General features: G+C 40.4%; 1 protein-coding gene across 2 annotated transcripts; it reads right to left on the bottom strand.

Annotated features, from left to right (window-relative positions):
- Nucleotides 1-1,821: 1,821 nt before the first annotated feature.
- Nucleotides 1,822-19,865, bottom strand: LOC131237629 (uncharacterized). 2 transcript variants are annotated; one of them, XM_058235509.1, is made up of 6 exons: nucleotides 19,596-19,864; nucleotides 4,319-4,377; nucleotides 3,944-4,209; nucleotides 2,785-2,862; nucleotides 2,613-2,675; nucleotides 1,822-2,165 (listed from the first exon to the last, which is right to left on the bottom strand). In XM_058235509.1, exons 1-6 carry the CDS (start codon nucleotides 19,790-19,792, stop codon nucleotides 2,112-2,114), a joined length of 717 nt encoding a protein of 238 aa, XP_058091492.1. In that variant the 5' UTR covers nucleotides 19,793-19,864; the 3' UTR covers nucleotides 1,822-2,111. The 2 variants fall into 2 exon arrangements, with proteins under 2 accessions (XP_058091492.1, XP_058091493.1); XM_058235510.1 differs by lacking the exon at nucleotides 2,613-2,675 and having other exon boundaries at nucleotides 19,596-19,865.
- Between the last annotated feature and the right edge of the window lie 1,435 nt (nucleotides 19,866-21,300).

Genomic DNA, 21,300 nt, shown 5'->3' with positions numbered 1-21,300 from the left:
CGGTAGACATTCAAATCACACTGTTTCCTGTGGTGTGGTCCTTTTTAGTTTTTTATATGCCTCAGTTTTGGGACAAGGCGCTAAAATCATCTGGTAAAATGTATGGATGGATTGGATAAAATACATAAATCATAGTGGACCCCACAGAGTTTACTCAGTACGCAATCGGCCTCGCAAAAGTCATGGCAATCGAATGAACCTGGACGTCCGATCAATAGCACGGAAAATGGATGGTCAAGATTAAGTCAATAAGCAAAATAAGTCCAATCATCAACTTGAAACATCAACTCAATATATCCATCCACTTTTGTACGGCTTACGATTCAAAAGTAGTACTTTAATTTGATGCTTATGACCTATACCTCATGAATAATGGACGGTTGTAACAAAATGGCCCTATTCAGAGGGTTAAAACTTAGAATTATCTAATCTAAGTTATTCTTACACGTCTATTCAATAGATCCAACTATGTAAGGCTTATGATTCCAAAGTAAAACTTTAGTCTAATGCTTATGACCTGTACCTCAGAAACAATGAACGGTTATAACAAAATAGCCCTATTTAGAGGGTTAGAACTTAGATTTTACTATGGAAGAAGTGGTCCGTAGATGTAGATGATCAAGTATCCTATATGTCATTCATAAGCTTCGAGGAGTTTGGTAGCTTCCATGAAGGTGGGGACATTTGTAAAACCATACCCAACCCACCTTCGTGGAGATGCTAGTTACATCCCCAAAGCTTTTAATTGAAACGTGAAATGCTTAATTATCAATTTGAACCATCGAATTCTTTCATACAACTAGGGACAAACCGTGGTGCAAAATCACACCCATCAAATGATCCCAAGTATATGATCGATAGCATGGAAAATAGACACGAGATTTAAAACAAAAACAAAAAAAAAACAAAAAAACAAAATAAAAAAGGTTAAATCATCATCTTGAATCATTTATCCGCTAGACCCCACGTTGTATTGCTTATGATTCAAAAGTAACACTTTGGACGGTGATCTAACCTTGAGATCTATGGCTCATAAAAAACAGACGATCGGAACAAATTGGCCTCATTTATAGGGTTAGCATCATCCGATCAACCTAATTCTTGCACCATGATTTGCTCTCAATGGTACTATTAAGTGAACCATTCTGGTTGATAATTCTACGTCCCATGTGTTATTTAGTAAGTTCTGGAACATTTCTAATGTTCCCATGCCCACCAGAAGGTGAGGATGGTAGTAAAACCATACACGCGCATACATGTGTGTGTGTGTAGGAATGCTCACGTGCACACAAGTTCTCACTTTTTGAGATCTCATCTCCCATGAAACGATGCAAGATCTGAACTGTCCATGTGATGCAGCACCCCATGAAACCCAGGGCCCAACTTGTACCCCAGGGACACTGTTTATAGAGGGGGTTGGGTGCCCATGTATCAATGATCAGGACCTAGGGCTGAACTTAGGTTCAAGTCAACCTGAACCCAACTGCCCTGGGTCAGGTCAGATTGTCAAGGTCCTCAGGTTAGGTTCAGATTGAAAAATTTTCAGGTTGGGTTCAGGTTCAGTAAGTGGGGTTGAAATTTGAGTCAGGTTGGGTCCTCTTGAGGTCAGGTTGGCTCAGGTTTAACCCTCAACCCAACCCACCCATGATGCACCCCTACAAGGAACTTCCAATCAATGGGCCCAACATAGATGGGTATGCCCTAATTTTCCATCCACATTCAACACAAAAAAATGGCCAACTATTGAGTAGCTAGGATATTTTGATTGTGGTGACTTTGGTTCATCCCATATGCACAGTGTGGCCCATTAGACAAATGGTCTGAATTAACAGCCCAAGTTCCCCTGAATTAGTGAAAAATCATCTATGAATACAATACCCAAACAATGCAAGCTCAAAGCATTGAGAAAAACATCTCTAGATTCAAAGTTCGTAATGAAAATCTGTACAAGTGTAGATGGGTTGGTAGCTCAAAATGCTCACCCATTCCATCCCGCAAATGCCTTCAGAAGATCCACATAATTAAGCGCTTGATGCATTAGCGAAGACTCCGGCAAGTATGTTCCGCTGAAGATTGATTGTCGATTTAGCTGTTGGTCTTGTAAAAACTCTTCACCTCCTACCTTTCACAGAAGCAAGACTCAGAAGGATCTTCTTCCGCGGGCCCTGAGGAAACATCTCATTGTATCAGAGGAGCAATGAGAACGTGTGCGCAAATGCACATCAAGGAGAGGGAATGTTGACCACATACATGAGCCCATCCATGACATCCAAGCTAGTCATCTGGTTGACCATGATGTGTAGATCCCGTGGCCCAAAAATCATGCTGGTCCAGTCACCATGAGGGCACTTAGGCACTATCTTTTAACCATATGATGTCTCCGTACACATGGCCCACCTGACAAGTGGACCAACCAGATATCTGAGCCAAGGTATACACACGATACACCAGCTTGGTGAGTGGCTCTGATCTCATACAAGCAACACTGATTGCAACATGGCCCTGTGTGTGGGGACTGGAGCGGTGCAACTGGGGCTTAACAGAACTCTGAAAAACCGAAGCAAAATCTTGAAATTTGTAAGGAGCGGAGAATGAGTGTTTGGCAAGAGTACCATGGGCAACCCAATTGCCTTGAGATCATCGTCATTCATGTGTTTCAAAGCAAACATGTCAACCTGTAGATGCAATACGCGACAGAAACTTTGACCACATCAGCTTCTCTCCAAAATGGGGGCATAAACGAATACAGAAAGACTTAAAAGATAGGTATTGATGAAGATATACCTCTTCAGCTTGAAAGGCGATGGCGTATTTGCTCAGGCCCAAGCTTTGGAGAAGTGAAGCAACCGTCATCTCATCAGCCTGTATGGTGAATGGCGGAACAAAGTGATTTTGCAAAGAAAGGTAAGCCGCTGGTGAATCATAAATGGAGAAATCCGACAGCTACTTGTGAGTGTAGTATTCTCAATCCAACTCATGCCAGGTGCCAATGCAGCACATATGTTGTGTCTCCAGGCATTTTTATCGGGTAGGCCCCATCATGCCATGGCTTATAAGTGATGCTGGTCCATTCACTAGGTTGGCAATGCATGCAAGGAAATGGTAAGATGTAAAGAGGAAAACAATGGCGCACAATCAATATACATAAGGCTTCTACCAAGACTGAACCAGCCTGATCTATGGGCCACAACACATGGCGGGGCCATAACTGATAACAAGCAGCATCTCGCACCCACAAGTAGCATCCTACCCTAGCATGTATTCTTTGGGCCTGTTTGGTAAACTCCTAAAAATGAGTTTGTCTTATTTCAGTTAACTGCAATTATATATTAAAGTTCATATTTCTTTTTACAAGTATTAAAAGTAATCTTGATAAACAACAATTATGATCTCTAATACATATTTTTGATCAACTAAAATAAGATGTACTCATTTTTAGGAGTGTACCAAATGGGCAGCATGTTCATAATCAGTTGTCTTTCTTTTTCTTCTGGGGGGATGGCATCTAGTGGCTCTAAATCAAAAGTCAACAATCTAAGTAACCAGAAGGACAAAAGGCAAAAACCAAGTTATAAAAAAGAGGTTCCATGGCCCCTCATAAAACATTACATGCAGCACATGTGCCAACCCAGTAAATGTGTGAGAGATTATAATGTGGTACCCGCTGTGAAGATGACCATGCACAAAAACCAGCTTGGTCTGCTCATCAGAAGAGGCACATATGTGCATCAAATAGGAACCATGGGTAAGTCATTTTAAACTGTCCCTTCTTCAATAACCAGCCTGATTCTTGCATATGGCCATCTTCATGGTAGGGGCCACCTTATGCACCACTCAGATGTCCCACTTGCCAGGTTGGCATATGTTGAGAGAATTAGTGGTTTTCTAGCAGACCTCTATAAATTAAAAGGGGCATAGACAAGTTGAGATGTAGCAATTTTACCACACCCTGCTTTTTCTGTCCCACAATGCTCGGTGTAGCTGCGGCCTGGGCAGCAGGCTTCTTTGCTGAAACTAGTTCTGCACCAGACATGCCCTTAACATTTGACAGACAAGACGGGCTGCCATTTGGTTGCTGAGTCTTGACCGTCCGTAACATTTTCTCGTTCACCTTGCTTAAACCGCCTTGAACAGCATTCTTAGAGATTCCAGGGATGATATTATCTTGCAAGACCGTCACTCTCAGGTTTTCTGGAACAGCTCTTTTAACTGCAGATTCCAATAAGCATCGTAACAACAAAAGAAAGATCACAAAAGCAACAAGATGGAACTGAATTCAGAGATTTTCTATTGGGTGAGTGGCATGAAAGAGTCACACTTGGATGTTTTGTCTCGGCAGAAAGATCATGATCCCGTTTGATATCATCTTGGCGTTGCCTGGAGGGAAGGCCCAAACAGTAAATCAAAAACATATACTGGGGTCCAAATAAAAGAACAAGTGAAAAACAAGTCACTAACAATATAAGTAAATCCTCAGGTTAAGACGATCAGACTTCAGATTCAGCATCTCAATCAAGTTTCATCAGTACAGATTGGGTTTTTGGTATATAAAACTATGGTCCATGGTTCAGTGATCATTGATATTATCGGCCCATTGTTTATGGCCCATGAACCAAAATCTCCATGATGGAAACATCCTAACCTTTCAACAGGAAGCTAGCAAATAAATGGTTATGAAAGAAAATACAGCAACCAAATAGTATACAGTCAGGATTTCCCCATATGCGAGAATTTCGGCACATGGGCCATCAGTTTTGAGGCATATCACATCAAAGGCTTGGATTATTATTGTTGCATAAACCATCCAGCAACATGAAAACTGATTCAAGTGAGGAAACGGGGAAGTGTCTATTCCAAATGTTAGGTGTCGTTTGGATGCCTGTAAAGTCCTCAAGGTGTAAAGGGATTACAGGTAATCTGATTGCAGGGGCTGTTTGGATGCATGTATTTGCCTGTAAAGGCTTTACAGGTTGTAAACAGATTACAGCTTTTAGCTGTAATCTGAAACCTGGTAAAAAGCCATGTTTCAGATTGCTGGTAAAGTCTTTACAGCTAAAAAGGCATTATACATGTTAGAACACAATGGTTAATATACACTCATGATATGTGGGGCCCACCTAATGTGTATGGTACATCCAATCTATCCATCATGTACTTCCCTTGATGCTCTCCTATGGCCCTAAAAAACAGCTCGTCCATTATCAAATGGACCACACGAGGGAAGGATGGGACGTCCACCATTAAAAACTTCTAGATTGCATTTGGGGCCCACTGTGATGGATGGAAGACATCCAATCCGTTTAGTGTGTGCATGCTTTAATGCCCTCTTAGGGCCGTGAAAAAATCAAGTCTTTCTTATGTGATTTTTGCAGATTTTGGAAGGTTCACCACCCAACGTCTCTGGTATGAATACCTACTTTATCCATTGTAAACACTTTACAGGCTGGCCAAACACACAATCTGTTTACCTGTAAACAGATTACCACTTAAAAGCCAAACAAAATAGCATGTAAACAGATTACACCTGAAACTCCTTTCAGGTGTAATGTGTGTTTACAACTAAAAAAAATTACAGGCATCCAAACGACCCCTCAGAGGTATAAACAGCTAGGAAGCAGGAGCAGGAAAGCAAATCCAAAGCATAATTCGAAGAGGGAGTGGTACCTGGTCAAAAGGATCGTGCAACTAAGATTTGGATCACAAAAACCATAGAGCCCCACTTGTATAAAATGAAAACATGAACAGACTGTACAAAACCTCGATTCGAGCATTGTGTAATGCCTATTTCATGGCTGTTTAATCATCATACAAGTTAAGACGAAGATTTGAATGGAATCGGCAGATTATGACAGTTTTGGACAAGACACTGAGTCATTTAACCACATAGACATCCCATTTTTCATGGGTTACTGAGATCTACTTGACAAGAAGCTAAAGTAAGACTTTGTAATGAACTCGTTCCCTAAGCACCTTAATGAAGATTCGTAAAAATAATTATCTCACACAAGCAACTGTTTAGGAGCCTCACATTCCAAAACCCAACTACAGACAAAAGGACACTACCCATTGACAAGGGACACCACAAAGCATCACAAAATTATAGAAACCCTAGTTGTCTTAACAATTTGGATGGACATAATTTGCAAGCAATTTAAATGAAAAGAAAAAAGAAAAAAAAAGAAATTGGAAAACACCACAATTTTGATCCATCAAATAATAATAATAATAATGAATTTTGTTATCAAATAAAAAACATTAGAAAACAATTTAAACAATCTTACAAAAAACATATATCAATTCCAACACTTGCCTACCAAAATATAACTAAAACATTAAAATATGTCTAGAAACTGAACCAGAAGAAACATGAAACTTCCAATTATGGCCCATTCAAGTAAGGCATGTAGATGCCAAATTTTGGACCACACTTTGCATTTGGACTGGCCACGTAGCTATCCACTTGAGGCAATGATGATAATGTTCAGTTATGTCGATGTGTGGTTATTATGATGATGATGATGGTTGTGATTTTATAGTTCATTCGGCCCATTTGGAATGTTGTAATATAATAATTACGCATATAGTTAATTATCAATTGTTCATTGAGCCTTGGGAGAGCCCATTTGCCAATTGGACCTTCGGAAAGCCCACTTTTCCATGGGCTTTGTGAGAGCCCACTTGTCCACTAGCTTACAAGTTTCGTGAAAGCCCACTATATATATGATGTGCAATTAATTGAAGCCCAAAGGACTTGGGCCCATAATCGATTGAATGAATGATAGATATAATTTGCTAATTATATGATAGTACGTGCTTTTCGCATACATCCAGCATTAACATAGAGTATCCATGCATACATCCCGAGAAGTGGAGGACCGGACGTTGGCCCTCATATTGGTCAAAGGAAATATTAGGCCCTCACGTTGGGCAAGTGAAATATGTGACATGATATTAGGCCCTCATATTGGCCAAGTGAAATACGTGACATGATATTAGGCCCTCATATTGGCTAAGCGAAATATGTGATGTAATATTATGCCCTCGTGCTGGCCAGGTGAAATATGTGACATGATATTAGGCCCTCTTGGTGGCCAAGCGAAATACGTAATGTGATATTAGGCCATCGTGTTGGCCAAGCAAAGTATGTAATGTGATATTAGGCCATTGTGTTGGCCAAGAAAAACATGTAATGTGATATTAGGCCATCATGTTGGCCAAGAAAAATATGTGATGTGATATTACACCATCGTGTTGGCCAAGAAAAATATGTGATGTGACATTAGGCCCCTATGTTGGTCAAGTGAAATATGTGATTTGATGGTAGGCCCTCGTGATGTGATGTGATATTAGGCCCTCATATTGGCCATGTGCCATCGTGTTGGCCAAGCGTATGTGTGATATGATATTAGGCCCTTGTATTGTCCATGTGCCATCGTGTTGGCCAAGCGTATATGTGATATGATATTAGGCCCTCGTATTGTCCACGTGCCATCGTGTTGGTCAAGTGTATATGTGATATGATATTAGGCCCTCGTATTGTCCATGTGAAGTATGTGATATGATATTAGGCCCACGTGTTGGCCAAATGAAATATGTGACATGATATTAGGCTCTCGTATTGGCGAAGTGAAACATGTGATATGATCTTGCGCCATCGTGTTGGCCAAGTGAAACATGTGATATGATATTGGGCCTTCGTGTTGGCCAAATGAAATATGTGATATGATATTAGGCCCTCGTGTGGCTGAGTGGATTATACGTTGCATTTTATGATTGTCAGGCGACCCGGGCCCGAGGGGATGCTCTGCCCAAGATTGATTCCTAAAAGGTCAAGCAACCCATCTGTGTGATGAGGTAACAAGGCCCGAGGGGATGCTCTGTCCAAGATTGATTCCTAAAAGGTCGAGCAGCCCATCTATGTGATGAGGTAACAAGGCCCGAGGGGGTGCTCTACCCAGGATTGAATCCTAAAAGGCCGGGCAGCCCACCATATGTGGTGCAATGACGGGACCTGATGACTATGTTGTTGCTGGGCGGCACATCGTATTCCCCCAATGTAGTGACGAGACCAGAGGAGTAGTATGGATACTTGGTGACGGCCCACGTGTTGGTCTAACCAAATTCGTGGATGGTTCAATCTAGACTTAGAACCATACGAACGCCTTAGGACGTAGGAGTAACCTTCTTTTGTGTGAAAAAGCCTCACTTTCTAACTTTTTTTTTTTTAAGACACAGGGTGTCCCCACCTCTTTTTTAAAGTGAGACTAATCCCTGCGGACACACGCAATCACCCACAACCACGTGTATCGGGTAAAGCCAAGGAGGATAATCGAACCCTCACCTATAGGGAGCAAACCTACGGTGAAGACTAATCACTTTCTAACTTAGAGAGGTAAATGGTCCCTAAGGTACGATACTCTACAATTACCCCAATTGGCTAACATACTCTAGGAGAACGGTGAATTGTGTCCGTCCCCCGATTCTATCAGGAGGGATGTGAGGTTGTCCTTGATGTTATTATTTGGAGTATTTAGAGTATTTAGAGAGACGGTGAACCGCGTGGCATTTGCACACATGTTACATTCTATATGTATCCATTCATACATTACTCACTCGTGTTGGTAGATGTGCAACTTCACTATCAAGTGCTTATTCATAGTGGCTAAGACTTCGGTTAGGTATGGGACTAACCTAACATCGGGGGTTTACCACCTTAAAACTCACTATCCAAATTATGTATGGGACGAGCTTGGATAGAAGTTTTTTGTGCGGGACCCCACAGTTCGCGAAACTGCACACTACTATCCTGACCAGACCATGTGTTGGTTATATCCTCTACTTGTTGTAACATGATAATAACATGCTTAGTTATTCACAACCTGTGTGGTTTTCTGCACTTTACTTTGTTTAGTTGCAAATGCTACTTGATTACGATTTAACATAACCTAGCAGTGTTATGCCTTTGATTTGGTTGTGCAACGCCTTATGATAGAACTATCCACTACGCTCTCATAGCTCATCCCGTTACTTCCTCTTATAATTACAAGGAGGACTCGTCAGTGGAGACATGTAGGCACAGCTTCTTTTGGTTTTCAATTTTCACCAGTGTATTTTGAAACATTGAAGAATGTACTTTATATTGGACATTTATATTTATGGGTTTCTGTTCTTTGATTATTGCCAATGTCTTGCTTGGATACCATTCCAAACATTCAAAAACTAATAATAATTTACAGTCGGCACCGGATTCAAAGTTCGGGAAGTTAGAGAGCTTGTTCACCGAGTTTGGGCATGACAGAGATTGCATTCCATCAATGTTTGGTCAATTTATCAATGCAAAGGGAAAGCCCCAAATATGTTGAAAGAAATTTCCAAATCTAGATCCGAAATGTGAGCACACACCTCAGCTTCCTCTATTTGCATTCCCAACACCAGGATTTCACCATTGGCTAGATTTATCCATAGCCCCAACACATCTTCAAAGCATCTTCGGATCTTTCGAAAATTAGCCTCTTGACTTCTATATGCTTCCCAAAATAAATTTGTCTCATCTACAAATTAGAGACAAGTTATTTAAAGATTGGTCCAGCCAACAGCGAAGCCTTTGATTAAACCTAGCTCACTCCCCTTGGATAGTAAGGCATCCGCCATCATAGCAAAGAGAAAAGGAGATAAGCAGATCACCTCGCCGAAGACCCCTATTACTTTTGAAGCATCATATCAAAGACCCGACCAAAACAGAGAAATGAGATAAGCTAATACATTTCCATATCCATCTCCTCCATTTGGTGCCAAAACCCATCCGGCTCATCATATAACAAAAGAAGTGCCAGTCAACCATGTCATATGCTTTTTCCATGTCTAACTTGCAAACTATTCCAACATCTACTGACTTGTATTATAAGCAGTGTTCGAAATATCGGTATCGCACAATGTATCACACCCTTGGGATACAGATACGTATCGGTTATCGCACAGGATATATCGTTTGTATCGCATAGTTTATCACACTTTTTGGAAAACATAGGGAAATATTGGGAAAATGGTTGAATTTTTTAATGAAACTTTGGGGATTGTTAAAAAAGCCCTTAATACACACTTTTAAATCATAAAGTTTCAAAAAAGAAGTGTACATAATAAATTTCCTTTGTATAAGGTCCCAAGCTGTGCGCTGTCCGATTGAACTAAGACAACTATATTCAGTATCAACGCCGTTCATCCGTTATTCCATATCATTTCAGGACATTATCTAAAAAATAAAATAGATCCAATAATTAGGTAGACCATACCATAGGAAACAATGGTGATTGACCATTAGTGGGCCACAAAAGTTTTGGTTCAGGCTAATAATAGTTTTTTCTCTTCATTCAAACCATAAATTTATCTGGTAAAATGGATGGACGGAGTGGATAAAATACGTGAATTATAGTTGGCCCACAAAGTTTACAAAGTACACTGCTCACTAGGGGATCCACTTCCCACCACACTGGGGGTGGGGTGCTGCTACCAAGTTCCTTCGCTCAAAATCTATGTGGGGTCCACTATGATGTTTGTAAGAAATCCACCTCGTCCATTCATTTTTTGAGATCATTTTAGCACTTGAGAGCAAAAATGAGCAGAATCCAAGACTAAAGTGGGCCGCACTAAAGGAAAAGGTGGGTAGGAAAATTCCTACTGTTGAAACCTCCCTGGGTCGTAGGGCCCACGATAATGTTTATTTTCTATCCAATCTGTTAATTAGGTCACATAGACCTGACCTGAATGAAGAGGAAAAATAAATATCATATTGATCCAAAACTTCCGTGAGCCTCAAAAGGGTTTCAATGGTAAACGTTCAATCTACCACTGCTGTTTGCAGTGTGGTCCAGTTGATCTTTGGATCTGTCTTATTTTTCGGCTCAAGCCTTACAAAGAGCTCGCCAAATGGACGAACGGCCTGGATATAACACATACCTAATGCTGGGACCCACAGAACTTGATGACGTCAACATAGTTCGGTGGTGCGCCGTGCGCGCGTACTCAATTACAATAAAAAAAGGGGCGGGATTAGCTGAGTAGCGAGACTCGCTGCTGAATTGACGTCACCAAGTTCCGTGGGCCCCACCATGATGTATGTTTTGTATCCACACCGTCCATTAATTTGGAGAGAACATTTTATGCCATTAGCCTAAGAATGACTAAGATTCAAGCTCCAATGGACCCCACCACAGAAAGCAGTAGAGAGAGTGACGCCCACCGTTAAAAACTTTTGAGGGCCACAAAAGTTTTCGATTAAGCTGATATATTTTTTCCCCTTTTACAATGCCTTTTTTAACTTATTAACGGGTCGGATCTCAAATAGACATCACGGTGGACCTTAGGAAGGTTTCAACGGTGTATGTCACTTTCTCCACTGTTTTCTGTAGTGGGGTCCATTACAGAATTTTATCTCCCCTGTAATTTGACTCATGTCCTAAAATGATATCTCCAAATGGATGGACCGTGTGGATATAACACATTCATCATGGTGGGACCCACGTAACTTGGTGACGTCACTTCAGTAGCGATCTCGCTACTCAACCTGTCAGTAATTTGACTCATGTCCTAAAATGATATCTCCAAATGGATGGACCGTGTGGATATAACACATTCATCATGGTGGGACCCACGTAACTTGGTGACGTCACTTCAGTAGCGATCTCGCTACTCAACCTGTCAGTAGCTAATCCGCATCCGAGAAAAAAAGGCTCGAACGACCTTTGGTTTTCAAACAGAGAGGGTTCCGAAAACCAGAACCCTAAAATATCTCCCAAATCTCATCGGATGTCTCCGGATTTCTCTCCAAAATCGGAGATGTTATTTGCGGTAACCTAAAAATGACGCTTCAATTCGAATGGCCCACCAAATGAAAGCTTCCGATCATGGCGATCTCTTCTACAGGTACCGAAATCCACCCTCTATTTTTTTTTCCCGATTTTTTCGGATGATGACGTCGATGTCCGACAATAATGGAGAGGAAATCGCGTGATATCGTCAAAATATCGTGCGATATCGACGATATATCGGCCAATATCTGGATTTTGAGTTTTTTGGTATCTTCCGGGGGTTATCGTGACTATATCGTCTCGCAAGGGTGCGATAACGATAATATCGGCCGATAGTATCGATATTTCGAACACTGATTATAAGTAGATGCATTCATGTGTTATTGGGGCCCCAGTGAGGATTTGCCTACCAAATACAAACACTCCTTGCTTCTTTGAAATATTCCAGCATCTCTTGACCTGTATTATGAGTCGATGCATTCATGTAATATTGGGGCCCCATTGAGGATTTGCCTTCCAATACAAACACTCCTTGATTCTTTGAAATATTCCAGCATCTCTTGACTTGTATTATGAGTCGATGCATTCATGTGCTATTGAGGCCCCATTGAGGATTTGCCTGCCAAATACAAACACTCCTTGATTCTTCGAAATAATGCCACCTAACACCTTCAATCTAGATGCAAGAACCTTGGCAAGGGGCATTTTTATTAGCCCACTTACAAGTTATGATCAAAGTTTCCAAGGAAACTATAGTATTTAGCGAAAAATTTTAATTGCCTACGAGATGCAATAAAAGTAAAAAAAAACCCTCGTATGTCCTGCGTAACTCAAAAACCATCTTATGCCAACCAGGCAATGGGCAGATCAGGCCTATTAAAAGTTAAAACATGTTGATTTTTAGCCCATTGCAAGCCTAATATTATGTCATAGAAATGCCACCTCAGCCCAATATCTTTTGACTATCTTTGACCACATCCTATCTATCCTTTACAAAGGGACCAAAAGTACCATCAATAAAAGTGAAATCACAACTTTAATCTCAAACCTCAGCTACCGCAACTAGGACCTCACACCCGCTAAAATTTCACCTGTTTTATATACCCCTGCCTATACACACTGAAACACAACTCAAAAGTCTTTCATAAACTAATGAAAACCAGACACTTGAAAAATCTAACCTACTTACACCTTTATGAATAATCAACCAAAAATCCTCTTAACCATTGGAAACACATCATGAATGAAAGCTCACAAACTCATTCCTGCCTTTTATAGAATGACACATCATCTCCAATATCCCACTAAATGTCTATCTACAACTCTCAACACTAAGAGCAAAATGATTCCTTTATCCTATTGCCATCCTAACTAGAACATTAAAAGAACACTCTCTTGCATCCCCACAATACATAGATCATTTTCCTCCTCTTTGTGGGGATATTTCCATTTCTTTCAAGCCTCAACACTTGGAACTACTTCCCCAGTATTTTTGAGAATTTAGAAGAAACAAATATTCGGCTTTCACAAAACAAACAAAACCAATAAAATATGGGGGTTGTAAACAAGATGTTTCTAGAGAAAAAAAAAAAGTATGAAGATGATTTTTCTGGATGTACTTGTTGCTGGTTTTAAGCCACTACAAATTGAGCAAAATCTTTGTAGTAGAGTTGCTAGTATCATAGATAAGATTAGATTGATTTTAAATCAATCTAATAGTTGAAAATTCTTAATTAAAGATTCATACGGATTTTAGGTTGTCTTTTACGGTCTACAGAAGGGATTTTTATAGGAGGTAGTAGGCATTATGTTTTCTAAGGTTTTATTTTAAGTATTTGTAAGAAGAAGTTTCAATTTCAATATATGTTTATACCTATCTATTCCAATGTTCTTATCGTTGTGTTCTTCGTCTAACTTGCAATTAGGGTATTGAAATCTCTCTGATCCAATAATTGGATTGCATAGTCTTGCGATGCTTTATAGGTCCTAAGCCAAAGAATAGTATCCAACGTCTAAAGACAAGATTCTGAATATATCAATCAATCTTTTGCAGGCAGCACATTATTTTTTTTTATTTTTTTTATTTTTTTTGAAAGATGATTTGCAGGCGACACATCGTCAAACCTTTGCCGCACAAATCAGATTCTTTTTTTGAATCTTGGTTATTACCAAGACATGATTTCTAATGCCAAATGCCCCAAATAGTTGGGATGCGGCAATGCTGATGATGTTTTGGGCTTCTAAGTGCGGTTCACATTGTGGGAATTCTTGAAAATCTTCTCCAAAGGTGCAAAAAACAGGTTTCCTTGACTGTGAGCCCACGACAAGACCTATTGTTATTATACTCGACAAAAACTACAACTCAAAGGTGGAGATCATGAGAAGTAATCAACCAGCAAAAGGTTAAGCCACAGCTCCACATAAGCCCAAAATTTCGTCATTACTGCACCCAGCAAAAGCTCTTAAGTATGCAACCCAAGCAACCACTTCTCTTCGGTCTGTCAGAAAAACCTTTTTTGGCAACTCAAGCTTGTTATTAAATGTCCTGTTATTGCTTTCCTTCCATATTGTCACAGCCACACTAACAAAGCTAATTTCCACAATGTCCTCCTAATGTCAAGATTCCCCCATTTCACACTTCAAAAAAGGCCGCAATCATCCTCAACATCACTCGGACCAACCCAACAAGATTAAAGCACCACCATGAACCAGCCATCATACAATGATGATTCATAAAAATAAAATAATAATAATAATAATAATAATAATAATAAAAGAAGAAAGGAAGAAAGAAAGATCTGCCTACTCCACAATTCATGACAAAAGGAGCCCACATTTGTCATGGCCATTTCTCTGCTCCCCAAATCATTAACCATTCGAACCTTTTCCTTTCCAACTAGCAAACAGTAATTATTTGTTTGGGCAGATGGCCAACCGAAATTATCACCCTTGGGGAACCCTGGTATGACCCAGTTGATGCTGAAACCACCTTCCTCCCACTGTCTTTCCCCAGTAATGATGCAAAGAACAACTTCAGTGAAAATTCCCCAACCTCTTGAGATTGCACTCCCAAGTCCCAATTGTACCTTTTGCCTAGGCTTGTTATAAACCTATTCAGATACTCCATGAGGCTTAATGTTCTTGATTTTCATCTTCTCTTAAATCCATCTGAAATGTCAACATCCATACCACCTGACCACATATGAAAGTGCAGGATTGAGAAAGATCACCCTATACAAAAAGTAAACCAGTATAATCTTGGTCTAAAGGATTATCGCCACACCACATATCCTCCCAAAATTACATTTGACAACCGTTCCCCAATGCAGAAGACAACCCCTTTATTGAAATGCTTTTCCAACCTAAACACAACTTTCCACAGGCTCAACACCCCATATTAAGAAATGATCTTGCTGTCCCTGCCCTGCCCCAACAATGCCTAAGCCCCATGTTGGTAAACATACAATCAGTATATGTCCAGTTAGACAAACCTTTTCCATATTAAGTTATCATACTTGAATACCCCTACAGTGCCCAAGTCAAGGCATCCGTGAATAACAAGGGTGGCATCAAGGATCTGTCAAGCCCTCACAAAGGCCCTTCTGAATGAGACATGATAGGATCCATAACAAACTCACTATGAAAACATTATCCCGATAAAGCAATGATTTCATAAATACCACCAACACAGTCGGCCGCTGCCAAAGCATCCTATCAATAAAGCAAATGGTCTTGTAAATACTACAAATCATGTTAGTGAACCTAAAGTCGCTCAAGCAGTTCCTTAGACATCAGGATGATATGAATTAATGAAAGTGGAATTCATGCTTTCAATGATTCTTGCTCTGCTATGAAATTCCAGAAGGCCCTCGATCAAGATGTTCTTAACAACATTGTAAAATAAGATTGGAAGAAAAGAAAAGAGGGAAATTGCCATACCAAAGAGCTATTAACCAAAGTTAACAAACCTAGGACTCAGATTCGACTCAGTCCACCTAGAAAACTTGACCCAAGCAAAACAACCCAGTGACTTGAGCGAGTGATGTCTTGTAGAATTGGGGCCCATAGTCCCCTGTTTGTTGATCCATACCATCGATATGATGTCCGTTGTCACACCATTGATATAATGGTCTCATCGTGATAGCCCAATTACAAATACCCCAAGATTGAAATACCCTATAACCTTCGCCCCTCCCTCCAGGAGAGAGTGATGCATGCAGGAACTAAAGAATTTAACACATTACACATGGCATACAAGTAACTTAAATTAAAAAGTAATGTGCCCTCCTATTTAGATGGAACGCAATTAAAATTTACACTGACTTGATTTTTTTAACTGGTTGCAAGTTGGACATTAAGGGGACCTTGAATGAAAAACAAACTTCACCAAGAAATCTCCATTAATCAATGGTTACAATGGTTAAATGATGCACTGCCAAGAGTAGCAAATAAATCCAAAATTTGGGGAATAGGCTACTACAGTTGTTCGCCGCCAATTTAAAATGGCACCACTATGGCAGTGAATCTTCCACCCTACACATGGCATGATTGTATGAAAATTCCAACTGTCCAAATCATTAACCCATTTGTAATGGAGCGTAACCCTACACAGAGCAAATGATAGCAACCATCTGATTTTTCACTTGGAATATGGACCCCTCAATATTTTACATTTAACCACCCACTTGATAACCATCAATTGGAAGGTTAGGATTGCTTGATTAGTGTGATTTAAGAGACACGTTCCATCCACAATGCACTCTACTGTTTGGATGGTATGCATAGACCTGCATGAATGCCACAAGTGAGGATGAGTCACCAGCAGTAGCAAATGGTGGTGAACTATCACGGGATTCTACCCTTGATGAGTTATGTGATGGTCGATATGTAGTTACTCAAAAACTGCATGCGGGCATATGCTAACTCAAATTAAATTGTCCAAAATGTGGCCCCACCGTAGATAATTCATCAGCTCAAAATTAGATTGAAGGATCATAACATTTGATTAATGAACATGTTTGTTGAATTCAGACCATCAACAAATTTTCATTTCAGCCATCCTTTAAACATCCACCAATTAGCAAGCGAGGAACTTAAATCAGGGTAAATTGCATATGTACTCCATCTAAATAGGAGTCCATATTTTGGACAGTTTAATTTGAGTTTGTCATGTGCCACGTGTATAATTTCATAATGTATATGCATGTATATCAACTATTAAACTTTTCCAGAGTTATCTTGTTTTTAGGGTTGAATGTGAACCGTGGCATCTATAAAGCAGCAGCTACACTGAAAGACGAAGAAGAAGAAGAAGAAGAAGGAAGAACAAGGAGAAGGGAGGAGGAGGACGACAAAGAATAAGAAATAAGGAGAGCACATGACTTGCCCAAGTTTAGGGACTCATCCAAGTCATTGAGTAATGAGACCACTTGTGAAGACATGCCTGATTCATGCAAATTTTCACCCCCACCGAGTCTGCATCATTGTTTACTCAGTGGGCACAAAAACTGAGTGACTCAATCAGGCCCCAAGTCAAATCACTGAGTCAGTCAACCTTGCTATAAACCAAGGACAAACATCAACTTCCTCACATCCCCTCACTCAAAAATCATTTCCAACTTTGCCACCAGGTCCGAGGGAACTTCTTCAAATTCTAGCACATCAAGTGTCTGCCTCATAGGATTTGTGCAATACAGCTAATGGAAGGAGTCAACTAGAGTCTCCAAATTCTAACAATAAAAAGACAACTATGCTCTCCAAAAATATTTGATCGCTAGGTCGAGAGGCCTAAAAAAGTATCTCCCACCCTCTCCTTGTAACTTTATAGGAAGCACTGAATTATATACCTTTTTTTGCTCAAGCAATAATGTTCAACTATAATATATAAAAGTAGTAAGTCCCAACTATTCAAAAGAGAAACAAATTCCATTGCACATGTTATTATGGAGGGATCCCAACGAAACTAAAAAATAAAATAAAAAATCTAAAGCAACTACCATCTGAAAGCAGAAATATTCCATTTCCATCCAATGTTGTAAAAAACGATCGCATAATCGCATAATGCAATCCACATGGCATATGCGATGGTTGCATATGCCATATGGATGGTATGTGATCACAGATCGCATAAAGCGATCACATATGCGATTATGGGATCGCATAATGGCATATGCGATCACATACGTTCCATCTTCATGCAAGACTCATAGAATTTCAAACGTTTAAAACAATGTTACGTATATCACCAACCCCCTACATTTTCCATTTTGAATCGTGTGACCCAGATTATGGGTCATTTGTGATCAAGGTCACAACTTTTAGCAACCCTTACTATTGATTAAGTTACAAACTTACAATGCAAATTTATATTTACAATGTAGAGATTTATACTTGAGTTATTCAATAGCATGCATATAATGTAATACTATGCATGCAAGGTCTAAGATAATAGGATTCATCATTTCACATATATAAAAATTTGCATACACTTGGCATATGTATTAGAGCAAACCATGATATAGGTAACCTTGGTCTAGAATATTAGAGTACATCATCAAAATATAATGAAGAAAAAAAGCCACCTACAATGCAAGAGCTTCATGTTGAGGCACCTTTCCTTACAACACAGTGCACTTCGGTTTTCAGTTTCTACAAATGACACCCATGTGTCAGTGATGGCTTCATGCCCCTTTCTTAACTGTCTATTTTATGTGGACAATTGGTGCATTCACATTTCTTAACTGTCTAGTTCTAACAACCAATTGAAAGTTAGGATTGTCACATTGATAAAATTGGTGAATGGACAAACCAGATTGGGGCCCATCAAATCAACCGTCTACATCACTGAACCATGGGCCCCACTTGTAGAAACTATAAACCAATACTAAGCACATACACAAGTTGAGGATCATAAAACACCTCTTTGTGTTTCGCTTTGCAGTTTTGCCAAGTAGGTCATGATTTATCGCGCGACACCCACTACTGGTAAATTTCCTATCATTTAGGTTCACACTCAGCACAAAACAGTCCAGATTGGACGGCAAGGGCCGTCCGATGATTGAGGGACAGCCCATGGCAGTGTGCCCCATATGAACAGTCTGGATCACCAGACCACTGGGCCCACCTATGCTGTTTGTGGTCTCAATGAAGATTGATTTTGCCCAGCCCAGCAATTGTGTAATTCCTCAAAATCATTCAGTATGTTGCTCAATGATATTCCATTGCAACCCTCCAGTAGTTCATGCAATTCAAGAGATTCAAAGATGGTCACAACACAAAACCTAATCTACCAGGCAACCAAAAATCAAAGCTAAAAAATATACACTGCATAGCCCAGATTAATGACACCTTCGTTCCAGTCAGAACTCCATGAAGGTGTGGGCCAACTTTTCCGTGATCCAGACCATTCATCTGGCGGGCAACATTATGGATGGGCAATGCTGCACTGAAGTCCACAATCGGACAATCCTATCCATCCAATAACAGCCCTGCAAACGAACGGTTAAGAAAGGATATGCGTAGCTAGTGGTCAACATGCAACCGCCAAAACTCCACCAGCCGAGCTTCTAGGTTTGTTAAGAGGAGTAGATTTTCCACCCTCTACAAGCTTGCGATGTGGCCTACTGGATGAACGGTCTGGATCACTCAGAGGTGGGCCTCACCTGTACGGGATCCTGAAAATTCTTGTAATCCAGACCAAGCATCTTATAATGATGATTATGATATCCGATCGAAAACTCAAAGCAAGAGAGAAAATATTGAAAAGCGATTTGGATGGAATGGTATTGCTACCGCTTGAGAACTGCTTGATGGTGGTGGTGGTGATCTTGGCCAGACACCGAACGGCTGAGATTGCAGCTGCCGAGGCGATCTTTGATGGATGATCTGCTGCTGCCAAGGCGATCTTTGATGGATGTTCTGTTGTTGCCTAGGCGATCTTTGATGGATATTTCGCTGCGCCGGGAATCCGCAGTTCGATCGGCGTACATTTCTGCTCCTGAGTAACCGAAAACCAGTGCGACTTGGGAGAGACGAAAGCGGGAGACGAAATGGGAAAAACAGAGAAAGGCGCGCCCTAGGAAGGTGGTATGATCACCTACGACCGGTTGTATGATAACTTGTGATGCAGCACCATATCTACTAACAGAATTCCATTTATATGGAAAATCCATACCATTAAAAGTTCTTACGCCATTTGAAGATCATCTGGTAGAATAATTGTGTTTTATGAATTATTATATGAGCCACAATATTTTAATCAATATGAAACCAGTGATCTTGCTCTCATGTATGTGTGGCCCACCTAATGAAATATCCAATAGTATTTTGGAGCATACCGATATATGTGGTAAGATCTACTGTTTTCATGGTAGGGATATTATTGAAAATGGCACTTTGGGGCAGTCAAGATTGGCATGCATACTGATTTACTACAAGCGGGTGTATGATAACTTGTCATAATGATAAATCCCCATCTCTCCCGCGCGACTTGCCCGTAAACTGGGGTTACGAGATTTCCCTGTAACCAGGCCCACCGTGATGTTTGTGTTATATCCATTCCGTTCATGCGTTCAGACAGATAATTTTATGGCGTGAACCCGAACAAGATAGAGATCAGAAATTCCAATGGGCCACACCACATGAAAGAATGGGTTGGAAACGGCTACCGTTGAACCATACTGGTCCCAGCGTGATGTTTATACGCCATCCAGCCCGTTCATAAGGTGACTTATACCTGAATGGATGGGAAACACAAATATCAGCCTTACTGTGGCCTCGAGAAGGTTTCATTTGTGGGAGGTCAATCTTTACTTTTTATTGTGATGTGGCTCACTTGAATTTTGGATCTCCCTTGTATTTAAGCTACTATCCTAAAATAAGTCAATGGAAACGATGGACGGAGTGGATGTCATAGAGACACCGCGTTGTGTACCACAGAGTTTGGGGTTTGGGGTTAGAGACTTAAGAGGGTTCGCGGGTCACATGGAAGTCGCTTTCGCCGGTAACATGCCAACCTGTTAGACGCGGATTAGCTACTGGCAGGTTGAGTAGCCAAACTGGCTACTGAAGTGACGTCACTAAGTTCTGTGGGTCCCACCATGATGTATGTTTTGTATCCACACCGTCCATCCATTTGGAGAGACCATTTTATGGCATGATACAAAGAACGAGTCAGATTCAAAGCTCCAATGGACCCCACCAAAGAAAGCAGGGCAGAGAGTGACACTCACCATTAAAAACTTCTAAGGGCCACAAAAGTTTTTGATCATACTAATATTTGTTTTTTTTCCATTTTTTAATGTATTTTTTAACTTATGAACGGGTTGGATCTCAAAGAAACATCACGGTGGATGTCACTCTCTCCACTGTTTTCTGTAGTGGGGTCGACTACAGCTTTGTATCCGCCTCATTCTTTTACTTATTCCCTAAAATGGTCTCTCCAAATAGATGGACGGTGTGGATACAAAACATACATCATTAATGAGACCCACATAAC

Source organism: Magnolia sinica, chromosome 2 (assembly GCF_029962835.1).
Source record: "Magnolia sinica isolate HGM2019 chromosome 2, MsV1, whole genome shotgun sequence".
Classification (NCBI taxonomy): Eukaryota; Viridiplantae; Streptophyta; class Magnoliopsida; order Magnoliales; family Magnoliaceae; genus Magnolia; species Magnolia sinica.
This window is presented reverse-complemented; position numbering and strand designations above follow the sequence as displayed.